The 13169-nt window shown below is 30.3% G+C and overlaps 1 protein-coding gene across 3 annotated transcripts; it reads right to left on the bottom strand.

Moving 5' to 3' along the window:
• Nucleotides 1-2687: 2687 nt before the first annotated feature.
• Nucleotides 2688-9208, bottom strand: LOC113848225 (cryptochrome-1-like). Of its 3 annotated transcripts, XR_003501804.1 has the most exons (6): nucleotides 8352-9145; nucleotides 7714-7932; nucleotides 6245-6951; nucleotides 4684-5492; nucleotides 3621-3939; nucleotides 2688-3030 (listed from the first exon to the last, which is right to left on the bottom strand). XR_003501804.1 is itself a non-coding variant. In XM_027477637.1 (5 exons), the coding sequence occupies exons 1-5, from the start codon at nucleotides 8662-8664 to the stop codon at nucleotides 3936-3938; spliced, it is 2052 nt and encodes a 683-aa protein (XP_027333438.1). In that variant the 5' UTR covers nucleotides 8665-9208; the 3' UTR covers nucleotides 2734-3935. The 3 variants fall into 3 exon arrangements, 2 of the variants coding, with proteins under 2 accessions (XP_027333438.1, XP_027333439.1); XM_027477637.1 differs by having other exon boundaries at nucleotides 2734-3939; nucleotides 8352-9208; XM_027477638.1 differs by lacking the exon at nucleotides 2688-3030 and having other exon boundaries at nucleotides 3450-5492; nucleotides 8352-9190.
• Between the last annotated feature and the right edge of the window lie 3961 nt (nucleotides 9209-13169).

Here is a 13169-nt window from a genome sequence, read left to right as displayed (position 1 = left end):
AATTAAATAATATTTTTTAAAATTCACAATTATTAAAATAAAACACATATTGATAAAAATGAAATAATAGTTTACCAAAATATTTTAAATGTGGATGAGACATGATGGAATCAAAGTTTGATGTGGCTGCATTTGTTAATAATTCTCTTCTCGTGTGTTTGGTCTCCTAGCTCCATCTAACAAGCATCTCTCAAGTCAAGTTGTATGATAACATTTCATAAAATTGAGGATAATTTCATCTTATTAACGATCCTTTGTGCATTCGATATGATAGGTGCCCCTAAATTGTCATCCCACCAATGACTATAGAATTTTTAATATGATTGTTTTTTCAAAAATATAATTTAGAGATAATCATTCTCGTATCATGTTCAATTTTGGAGATAAAAGTCTGAGTTTCTTACATTTAAAAATGAATAACATTCAAGATGATAAAAATATAATTGTTTCTTTTATATTTCACGAATATAACAACGTTATTGAACAAAAATCTACATGACAATAATTTTGAAGTTATCATAAAATAACATAAAGATTCGTTTTTCCAAACAAACAGCAAAGACGATAATAATATAAAAAATAATTATAAAAAATTGTCACTATAATTATTATCTACTTATACTAATAAAGAACTAACTAAATCATTCTTAAAACTATTATAGAACTAAAGGGAGATAGCAAACTTTCAACAAGAGTTTAGAAAATATTTAAAGATGAAATTCTTAGATTTATATTGATAAGTCTAAGATAAATTTTTCTCAAATAAAAATATGTTAAGAAAAATTTTTATTTTATTTTTTAAGTTGCAAGTATATCTCAAAAATCTAAATAATATTTTTTAAATAAAGAGTAAGTCTTCTTATTCTTTAGAGTATTATTCTTAACTCTTAAAATAATTATCCAAAATTACATTGATAGCTTAAAAAAATGAGCACACATGTTTCATAAGTTTCTTTAAACTTTGCTTTGGAAGAAGTTTTTGAAAGTAACAAGATGTGAGAACATATTTTTTTAATTTTAAATTAAAATTATATATATATATATTTATAATGACAAATATATTATTAAATATTAAACTTATGTTGATATATTAATTTATATTTTTTATTTAAAAATATTATTTTAAATATAAAATTTATCTTTCTGTTTTCTCTTCTCCAAAATTTTCTTCTCAAATAACTGCTAAATGTATTAAACAAATGACTTAAAATATAGAAAATGAAGTACAAAATTGAGACAAAAATGAAGGCAACATATGAGAAAGAATAAGGAGTGTTATTGGAAGAAGAAAAGATAATGGTTGAGAGATAACCGGACTTTTTTTATTTGTTTTATTTGCTTAAATAAAAAGGTTTCTTCCACACTGCATACCACAAGAAGCTTGTTTTAAATCATTTAAATTATATCATAGGTTCATGTATAGTGCATTTATAAAAGATGAGCAAATTTGTATAATTAATACAGAGTTATGTTCAAGGAGTTAGAATCATCATTAAAGTTAATTTTGTCACTTTAGCACAAAAAATAACAAATAATTATTTATTGACTAATTATTTTATTTTTTAAAAATGATTTATATTATAAAAACTAATTTAACTGGTGTGGATTTAATTTAGTCACGTTTATCAAGACCTTCAAGTGAGACAAAGGGTAGGCCTGGGTAGATTCTTTCTTTGCAATAGAATGAGATGGCTAATGAGGCATATAACTAGACAAAGCCAGGTTTGATGCTGCATTTTTCTCATAGAAAGAAAGCTAAACATACATTGCTCACAAATAGACAATCATTCTGCATTTTTTCATTTCTCTTTTTTAATATCATTCTTCATTTTCTGTTTGGAACTTTGTTTACTTTTCTGTCAATTTGGATGGGGATTGGGGGGGTTTAGTTTTATCCATATTCTTTCAACATTTGCATTCCTTTTGCTATATAATGTTGATTGTTAACATCATTTTTTTAAAAGTTAACAATGGGGTTGAAGCCTAAAGAAAAAGATATTAAATTAAAATAAATCTATGAAAAAAAAAGTTTATGATTAGAGGTTCTCATTATATAAAGCAAAACATCAAATTTTAATGTCATAAGCATGCTTCACATGCATTGTTGTCTTTTCAAACAATTTAGTTAAAGTAAATTTCTTTAAGAAATGATAACGTAATTTGACAACTCCTAATCAAAATGACCTCTTAAAAATGGGTCAAAGTTGACTCGATTACCTCTCTAAGCTAAAAATATCACTCAACTATAGTTTAGCATGCATTAATTATTAATTTTTATACTTTTATTTATTATAAAACTTGTATTATCAAGACAATTACTATAAATTATTAACTAATCATTTATTGCCATAAAATTTTTTAAAATACACTTCAAATAACTCACGTGTCTTAGTGAATGAGTTATTTTTTTTTACAAAAATGATTTAAAAAAAAATTACATAGGAGAGGACGACGACAGGGGTTTGAAATGAAATCTCTGGTGGAAGGTTAGATTTCGTAGCTTGGATTACTGAGACACATGAGATTTTAAAATAATTGTAAACTCTTAAAAAGAGTAATTATTTTGAAAAATTAGAGACATGTAATATTGATTTTCACACTGTCAATTTATTATTCATCAACTGATGCAAAGTATAGCAAGCTCTTCATTTTTTCTCAGTTTTATAAGACAAATTTTAAAATATAATCAAACTTTAGATACATAATCTATTATCCCCTTTGGAAAAAGTTGATCCAAACATGCTAGAAGACAGTATATTAATGTGCAATTTCGAAGTTCTAAAAACTAAATCAATAAAATGACTCTGCAGGCCAATTACCGAAGCTTTCGTGAATCCTGAAAGGAGTTAAGGCCCTGCTATGGTATGTGTATATTACAGAAACATTTGGGTACGCTTGACAAATTCCTAGAAGTACCCAAACCAGATAAACCCGAACCATTTCACCTGTGCAATCATAATCATTTACCTTCCTAATTCTTCAAAGTTCAAACCATAAACTCCCATTAACTTGATCAATCTCTTTGGGGATCTGTAATTATCCAAAAATACAAAAATCTGGTCCAGCATAGGAATATTTAATGTTGGACCTGATCTTGTAACAGGTCCAAGTATGCACTTGTTATGGCAGTTATGATGGCTAAAGCAAAGCAATTTCAGATTAAGTTACTAACATGATGCAACTATTTGCACCTCCTCACTCAGCCATAGGAATCTTCTGGAATGAAAATTACAAAAATACACGAAAAACGTGTTTTGGCACTATCATTTAGGGACTGTTTAGGTTTATAAAACATTTTTCTGTTTTTATTTTTTATTTTCACTTTTAATTACAAAAGCATTATTTTATTTTCATCTTGCTTCTTATTTTCAAATATTTAAAGATTTGTATAACAAATAGTTATTTTCGTTCTTTTTGTACCCAATTTTTTTAAAACAGGAAATAGAATGAAAATAAAGTAACAATTTTATACATATAAGTGAAAAGAGTAAACCTTTTCTAAAATCAAACAACCAGGGTCAAAAGAAATTTGAGCACAGAGATGAGTGCACTTTACAGTAGTCAAAAGAAATGCACAGGATAGTAAATGTAAATAACTTCCTTACATGATAAGCACAAACCTGAGTTTAATAGAGGACCAAAGGTCCAATAGTGGCTCTTTCTCCTTCACAACACAATATACTATACAGTAGGCCTACACATTTTGTACAAGAAAGCAAAAGGCACTGCAGAAGATGAAACTACCCGTATGAACTGAAATGTTCATGCACATTTGATGTCAGCCGTTAATCATATGTCAAGACAGAGGTTTAAGGATGTAAAAAATGAACACATGTATGTCCAATGCCAGGTTCGCCATCCCATTTTTCTCAAAAGAAGAGGGCACAGTGCATTTTCCATCTCCCTGCTATTAATCAGCATGTTCTAAATGTGAATTACCTGCAATTAAAATATTAATTGTAATAAGGTAACAAGACAAAGAGGAGATCATATAACATCAGATTCGAAACAATATCATCCACAACATTCTTATTCATTAGATGATTTTCCTGATAAATTATAGATACATGAAAATATTGGAGTACACTCTTTACATAGACATCATAAAACACAGCATGGTTACATGGCTATTATGCATAGTATAAAATTAATATAAAGTTAACATAAAACACATTTTTAAAAGGAGAGGATGGGTCTTTTAAAATAAGCACTAATCAATTGTAGATCTTATAAAATGCTAGAGTTTATCCAATTATCGTGAAGAGGATAATCAGGAGTGAAAACACCAAAAAGCAAGCAAGGGAAGGAAAAAACAGAAGAAAAAACTGGAATATGAACAGAAGCAGGTCAGCCATACTATGTTTCAAAGTCCAAAAATAATTGAATATGAACTTGTGATTCTGTGAAGGTGTAAAGAAATTGTTGAGCATGAAGCACAAAGTATATTTATATCATGAGGAACACTAGTAATACACGCTTTTAAAAAAACTCTTACACTACTTGTTATTGGTCAATTTATTAAAAGTAAAATAATTTTTCAAAAGTTATCATTTAAAAGCTGAGTGTTTTTGCTTCTTAGAATATTGATCAATCATAAAGAGTGTTAAAAAGTATGTCAAAAGAGTATGTTACTAGCATTTCGCTTATGTTATTAATATTTTTCAATGCTTTGGGAAATCTCACCCAGTTTGAGGTAGCCGTGTCCAATTCATCAATTGGTGAGACTGAGGATGCTGCCTCTGCAAGAAAGAAGAACTGGCTCCTATACCATTTTCATCATCTACAAATTGCTCCGAGAAGTTAGAAGCTGGTGGAGACCATACAGGAACTACACCACCATCCCTTTCTCTCCTAGTACTACTTGAAGATTCTGCTGTGGAATCTTCAGCTGCATTTCTCAGCCACATTGTAGTATTACTCTGTATTCGCGTGTTTCTATTTACAGTCTGCATCTGCAACACTCCTTGGTTAACTGTCTCTCTTGCATTTTGATGTGTGTTTACATTTATTGGCACTTCAGCTCTGCTGTCTGCTGCCGAGTTTCGAAGATCAGAAGATGTTTCTTCCTCTTCCACTCTCACATGAGAAGAAGTGATACTTGGAACCATCTGATCCTCGTAGCGCCGAGTACCATGAGGCGGGTTGTTCCTAACAGGTTCAGGTCTTTCTTCCATTTGTATGTCTTGAGGAAAAGCAATAGGGGTTGATTCAGATGAGTCTCCAAGCCCTTCTTCTGTTCCATTTTCCATTGCAGCCCTTGATGCTGCTTCTTGTTGCCACATTTGTATAAGTGCTTCTTGCAGTCTTGTTTTTGCTGCATCTATTCCTACAATGGGAAGAGGGTAATTTGACCCAAGTTCAATTCCAGCAGCTTGGAGAACAGACTCAGGTGCATTCCATGGATGGTGTATCCATTCTGTCGGTAATCTGGCAAGTTCAGGAAGCCAGCGTCGAACATATTCTCCATTTGGATCAAATTTGTAGCCCTCAAACTAGACAATACAGAGGTCAAATGAGTGCATTTGTTACATATGTTTATCATCATTAATCATTCAAACTGCTGACAGTAGCATAAAACGTCAATAACAATTACCCCTTAATTTGGAGGAACAAAGATACCAATCTAAACAAGATCAAATTTGTAAAAGACACAACTCAAAATAGTTATGATTGATCATAATATATTTGACCAAATTCACAGGTAATAAGAATGGCGCTCTCAAATTTTCAATAGGGTAAAGTTCAGATGAAGCATAAAAAGCCAGAATGTTCCCTTGTATGTCCTGAGAATTTTAACTTTCAAGCACTGTGAAATGTTTTAAAAGAGTCGTCAGTCCAGACTATTGAAGCTCCTACGTGGACAGAAACATAAAAGCCACACCGGAACTGCCATTTTAGCTTCTTTTAAATTGGTATTGAAACAAGGAATGTGAATAGAAGCACAAACACTGGCTTGTATGCTATGTATACACATAGCAATATTTGAGGCAGTTCAGAGAAGAGGATGGGAATACTTGTGTTTTATTTTGTGGAAAAACTCAATGGTGGACAGAAGAGTCTATGACTGCACAAATTACACAAACCACACGAGTAATCATAACAGGTTTATGCAAGTTGCAATCATACATGGCTTTCCTTTCCAATAAAAGAAACAGAAAAGAAAAACATGTAAACAGATGATCAAACACAAAATTGTCAACATTAAGCAAGATTATGCAGTTTATATACACAAAAGCAACTGCACCTGTGGATTATCTATTCGGTCAAATTCACGACCATCAGGTAGAGTACCAGATATGTACTGCCAACCAAGAGCATCACTCTCAAGATCAGCATCCAAAAGGGTATCCCAGAAATACTTCATTCCCCATCTCCAAGGAAGCTGCAGAACCTTAACAAAGAAACTTGAAACTACAACACGTATCCTATCATGCAACCAACCAGTGGCCCACAACTCTCTCATTCCAGCATCCACCAAAGGGTACCCTGTTCTCCCTTGTCTCCAAGCCTTAAAATACCCTTCATTTACCACCCAAGGGAAAAACTTAAGGTGGCCTAGAAGAGGCCTTTCATGACTATAAGGGTGGTTGAAACTAATGTACCTTGAATACTCTCTAAGACCAATAGACTTGAGAAACAAGTTCACACTTTCTTCACCAGCCTTGTTCCCTTCATTGGCCCAAAACACTTGCTTAATTCGGACAAGGTGGAAAGTCTTCTTCACACTCACCTCACCAAAATGCAAATGTGGTGAGAGAAAAGAGGTTGTGGCACTATCAGCCTTTCTGCGATTCTTTGAGTACTCAATCAGTGGACCATTTATAAATGCTGTCAAAGCCTTGTCAGCATTGCTCCACCCAGGTGACCATGCTCTAGAAAGAAGTGCATTGCTTGCCTTCTCTGATTCATCTTCAAACACCAATGTATCACAAGGGCACCTTGATACGTCACCTGAAAGAAGGTAAGAAATGTTTACGTTAAAGTCAAGTGTTGATTAATGAAAAATAATGCCACAAAGAACAAAAGCATGTACTAATGTAATGCCACATAACATACTTGTAGAGTTTATACAAGTAACACTTATGTGTCATTTCTTTAGTACTTGACTGATTTTTGGAGAGGATTCAGTTCCTAAATAATGTAAAGTGTAACCTCAGTCTTCCAAACCATAGATTTTTTTTTTACATTAATTTAATCTATCAATCTCACAAAGCATTCTGACATTATTCCCTGAATTAAAGCACCGTTTCATTCATTTCTTTCTATTGGATAAATAAATATTTGAAGGAACCCTTCGCATAAATTAGGAACCAAAAATAACGCTTCTATATCAACGTAAGGAATTACAAAAGTTGTAGACTTGCCCAATTTGAACGAGAAGCCAGCTGTAAAAAGTCCATAGAACATTTGTTGAATCTTTTATTTTTTGTTTTTTATAATAGTTGGTCAACCACATTGAATGCTCATTAGATAATGAGGCAAAATGATCTATAAATTTTTAAATCAACCGCATCTGATTAAATAATCAATTTACTTTCGCAACTTTTTGCATTCTTTTCCCAATTTGGATCTTTTGTGCCGACTTCAAACTAGAAACAGAAAAGGTAAACGAGTCGTGCAACTGGCGACTAATTAATATTAAAATATCATCAATAAAATTAAAAGGAATGTGAGACCAAGGAAAAATAAATTAATAAATAAACAAAAGTAGACCTGGAATAATCCTTTTAGGTGGGAGAAGAGGTGCTTGTGGGTCATAAGGCATGCTAAGGCATCTTTCCCAAAAAGCAGAAAAAGTTGTGAACGGCTGGCCATGTGCATCATTCACATCCCATGGTTCATATAATAAATCCGAGTTGAAGGAACGTACGGTAATGCCTTGAGCAGCCAGAACCTCCTTTGCTCTGTGATCCCTCACAAGTGACAATGGATCTGTCACACACAATCACATGTAAACATTAAAACACCGTTTTTCCTCCAAGACTTTGCAACCAAGAAACAAGAGTCAAACTTCACTTAAGAAATTATGAGAAAGGAAACATAGAAGTGATCAGAAACAACCATGACACAAACTAAAGAAAAAGAAGAAACCATAATCAAACTACTAAAATATAACAAATAAAAGTTTACTACAATCAAGGATCCTACAATCTACAATGGTGTTGTGCGTGTAGTCCTTAAAAATGAAACCTACCCAAAACCTTGGTATAATATCTACAAACATCAATAGAAGAATTACATAAAACAAAACAAAGTAGCATGGTATTTTACCATATAGAAGAAAAGGGAAAGAAGCTGAACCGAACAGCAAGCACTAGAATCAGACATAAACTAAAGGAATAAAAACTAACCATATAAATGGTTGAAAAAGAGTTGGGTAGCTCCAGTGGACTTGACAACCTCCAATAGAGAAGAAACACTGTCAGTAGAACGTTTGGTGATAAGAGGAATGCCAAGGCTTCTCAAAGAGGAATCAAGTTGAGCCAAACTGTGTTTGAGCCACCACCTAGATACCCTACCAGGGTAGTATTGACCCTCTTCTTCAGGAGCCCAAATGAAAACAGCAACCACAGCTCCTGCTCTAACTCCTGCAGCCAGTGCAGGGTTATCCTCCACCCTCAGATCCCTTCTGAACCACACAATGCTGCATCCACCACTTGACATCGCCACAAAGGTTCACAAACACCACAACCTTAACTATATTCACACATACAACTTCTCTGTTAACCATATACCAGATCTCTTTCCTTACTTTCTTTTCAGTACTGAAGCTGAAGAAGAACAACAAAAAATGCTAACTAGTTTTTTTTCCCTTTCTCTCTCTCCCTTTTTTTATTCCTTTTGGTTTGGTTTTCTGAGGGAAATTTTAAGCCATAAAGAGGTAAAAGCACAATTTGATATTTGAGTTGACAACTTTGAGGTTTGGCACTTATCTTTTTAATGCTCCTTGCTCCCACACTTTAGCATTTCTTTTGTGGGGGATTTCTTTTTCCAGAAAATTCGTATTTCAGTCCTTTCACCCAAGTTGCAACCACAGAGAAGGGACACTGAGAGAAGGTCCAAGTATAGAGAGAGAAAGAAAGAGAGAGAGAGAGAGAGAGAGAGAGAGAGAGAGAGAGAGAGAGAGAGTGAAGGAAGAACAAGTGAATCGGATTGGCTAACTGAGTGGGGATACAATGAATTGATAGGTAAACCGCAGCCACAACTTTTTTATGCTATATAGATTTTCGTATTTCTATTATCCTATGCAACAAAACAAATCACATCTACGTCTCTAGTTTCTTCTATTTCTACACAAGTGACATGATGGGCAATCGGAAAATGATGGATACAGATACACAATTATAATATTTTTCATTTTAAACATACCTACATTTTCTAACTCAACTACACTAAGAACCACACATCACCTCGCTTCTCACATTATTTTTACCATCCACTGCTGTCAAAATACTTTCCTTTTCTTCGTGTGTTCATGGAATCTTTTGATGTTTGCAGTTGTACGTGTATACGTGGATATATATATATATATATATATATATATATATATATATATATATATATATAAGATTCATTTATATTCCCAAACTCTCATGTGAGATTTGAGAGGGTTTTTTTTTTACTAATTATAGAATTGCTAATCTAATCCGATGTGTATATTTTTTAAAAGGTCATTTGCAACACAATCGCTTATATTACATAGCATATCGAGATGTTTACTTCACTCTGTTAATCAATCGTGGTTAATGTACAGCACTCTGACGATGAAAATATTTTTGAAGTATTACAATCATTAAAAATATCTCATTTACTAATAAATAATTTCTTTTCAACATTAAGATAGTGTTTGTTAATATAATTTTTATGTAAAAATAAATAAATTATTGATATAAACATGGAAAGTATATACTTAAAAATATGATATATTATACTAACAAATAACTTTGTTGGTAAAAGTATTGTTATATACCATAAAATTATAAATATTACTATAATATATTATTTGTTAGTATAAACAATTATTTATTTATTCTTAAACAAAGATTATAAAGGCTATTCCAACACTTGACTACAAGTTAATTAAAAAAATTGTTACTTTATTGAAATAACTTAGATTAATCTAAATTATTTCTATTAAAATATTTTAATTAAAAAAAGAAGAATTAATTTTACAATTAAGGAAATGAATTTTTTTTTTATCATGGGAAGAAAGGGGAAGGGGATGTGGGAATTTTCAAAGAGTTAGGATTCGAACTATGGTCATCTTGCAGGTCTAGGTTTAAAAGTTTAAAAGAGATAAATGATCTTTTAGTCCTTAAATAAGATTTTTTAATTTATTTTTTATAAATAAAAAAATATGTATATTAATCCTTGTATAAAATTTTTTAATTTTGTCCCTGTCATATTGTACATTAAAATGACGTTAGCTCTTTCTCCTATGTAACAAATGTTTATTTATCATGACAAGTTTAAATTATCTTTTAGTCCCTATACAAGATTTTTTTGTAATTTAGTCTTTATATATATATATATATATATATATATATATATATATTAATCTTTATACAAAAATTTATTTTTGATTTCATTCCTATCATTACAGTGATAATTTCATATTAATGTCAAGTAATTTTTTTTCATCATCTTTAGAAGAGAATACTAAATTCTTCAAACAAGTCTCATATTTTGTTTCATACTTTTTGACGTCTAACTTCATATCTTAATTCAACGTTTTCATCTTCAGTGTTACTAATTGTGCGCTTCATCATATCTCATCATAATCTCCATCCTTTCTTCTATCTTGACCATGTTCTCGTGAGTCATGCTTATAGTAAAAAACTTTCATCCTTTGTTTCATTGGTACATTTATAAGAAAATTAGAATCACTCTTTAAATCATCACTATCATCATCATTTTTTATTTTTTTTTGCAATCACAGACTAACTATCTTAAAAAAAAGTAACATTGGGTTAAGGTTGTGATAAGTCCATATTTTTTGGTGTAATAACTTAGGAAAAATATTGCTAACATTATATGATCATTAGTGTTAATTGTATTAATACGATAGGTTGGTGATTTTGGAGAAACCAATATTTGAATTAAACTAAAAATAAATATAAAGAGGTGCAAAGTTAAAAGTACAAGCCCTAGGTTTCTCTAGAACAATTTCTTGTTAGAAGTTGTTTTGTTTTCTTTACCTTTTGATTACTTTCTCTTTTTTTTTATTAGACACTATTTAAGTTCAAACAATTAAATCACAATAATCTTAGTAATTAGAAATAATCTCTGTGAGATGATAATTCACATATAATTCTTCTTTGTAATTTTATTCTTTTCTTATTAAAGAGATTCTTCTTTAGTTTTCACATAATGAACTTCTACATCAAATATGATTTGTCACAACAAACGGGTATTTAAGTTATGCCATTTGCAAAATTTGATGTTAAGAAATTTACTGGGAAAAATAATCTTAATCCGTGGCAGATGAAGATGTTGACTTTCCTTACGCAACAAGAATATGAGTTGGTGTAAGAAAGAGAATCAAAATTCTTAACCAAGCTTACATTTTCATAGAATAATATGATAATGAAAAAGACATAGTATAATATTGTTATTGCTAGGTGATGAAGTATTGAGAGAAGTCTCTGGAGAAAAGACCACCAACACGTTTTAGGCAAAGCTTGAAAGTTAGTACATGATAATGTCTTTCTATAATTGTCATTATCTGGAGAAACAATTACCATTGTTTGGTGGGCAAGTGTATATGTCAAAAAGTAATATAAGGTTTTAAAATAAGTTCTCGAAATCATCATCCCATAGATATTGTTCCCAATTACTAAGAATTTATTTCTTCAATTGTTTGAATTTAAGGGATGCAAAATTAATTAACATAATTAAAAGTTAAAACAATTATCACCAAATCTCAAGACAAAAACAAACATAGCACACATTTTAGTTAAATTTATAGGAGTAGAATATAAGGCATATGAGTTTATTCATTCAATCATTTATGTTCTTTTTTTAATTAACTCTAAATCTAATTTCCTTGTGCTTACCAATTATTCATATAAATACTATTAATATCCAATAATCATAACATATTAATATTATTTCCTCTAAACTAACAACTACAATGGTCGTGCAAGATATTAATTTAATAAAATAATAAATACCTATGAACTTGTTAATTTAATAATGATTCGAAGAGAAGAATTGGTATGATCCACCTAATTTTTATCTTATTTTATTCTATAGATTCATTAACTAATTGAGGTACGGTCGCTTATGGTATAATTATTTAGGGTTATATTACGAGTGACCAATTCACAACATGTAATCACGCTCAATAGGATAAACACTAGTCAAGAACAAAAACTAAAGTTAGATTTAATCATCAAAATTCTATACATTCATTAATATAAATTTTCATTGTCCTAACTATAGATTTATTTACTTATGTTAAAAGAATTAAAACAGTCGTAAATGAAGTCATAATTATAAGGTAAAAAGTAAACTAGAAAGAAATTTTCGATCTTCAAGTTCAATCATTTAAAGCTCCAAATTTCATTACGAATGTAATGCAAGGTAAAATTTATCCCTCTTTGAGGTGCGCCTTTCCTATGCTCTTAACCCATGTTTTGACTCTACTAACGGTTGGTTGTCACCAAGGCAACAAATTTTGAAGTCAGATTCGAACAATTTTAAAACAAGTTTCTTAACAAAAACATGTGGGAACAAATTCTGTTTTTTATACTATGTGATTTTTAAAATTCATTTATATATTTTTTAAAATATAAATTATTTTTATTTTTATTCTTAGTTAAATTCAAACTACTTATATTTCTACTTAATTATTTAAATTAATTATATATATTTTTATAATTTTAAATATAATTTATTTTAATTTGATTTTTAAAATTGTTTTAAAAATCAATACAATGTACGAGATGCACACCAATGCAAACAATAAATAAAAATTTGAAAAGATATTATTAAAGTGAAAAAAACTTTTAAAAAATGATTTTTAAATTCTTTTACAAAATAAAATTTTCTAATTAGTAGAATTTAGAAGGAAAATATGAATTGTAAATATCGAAATATATTTCATGCACATAACTAAAGATTAACGTATGATAGCAGTGTGAAGTAACTATAATTAAATATAATAA

The sequence above is a fragment of the Abrus precatorius genome, unplaced genomic scaffold, assembly GCF_003935025.1.
Source record: "Abrus precatorius isolate BTA unplaced genomic scaffold, Abrus_2018 Scaffold8, whole genome shotgun sequence".
Classification (NCBI taxonomy): Eukaryota; Viridiplantae; Streptophyta; class Magnoliopsida; order Fabales; family Fabaceae; genus Abrus; species Abrus precatorius.
Note: the sequence above shows the minus strand (reverse complement) of the source record. Positions and strands in the feature narration are given on the sequence as shown.

Coding starts and splice junctions, on each gene's coding strand:
- LOC113848225 (XM_027477637.1), bottom strand. CDS start 8,664: ATGTCAAGTGGTGGATGCAGCATTGTGTGGTTCAGAAGGGATCTGAGG. Junction 7,933..8,351: donor CTTTTTCAACCATTTATATG/GTTAGTTTTTAT, acceptor TGTGTGTGACAG/ATCCATTGTCACTTGTGAGG. Junction 5,493..6,244: donor ACCGAATAGATAATCCACAG/GTGCAGTTGCTT, acceptor TGTATTGTCTAG/TTTGAGGGCTACAAATTTGA.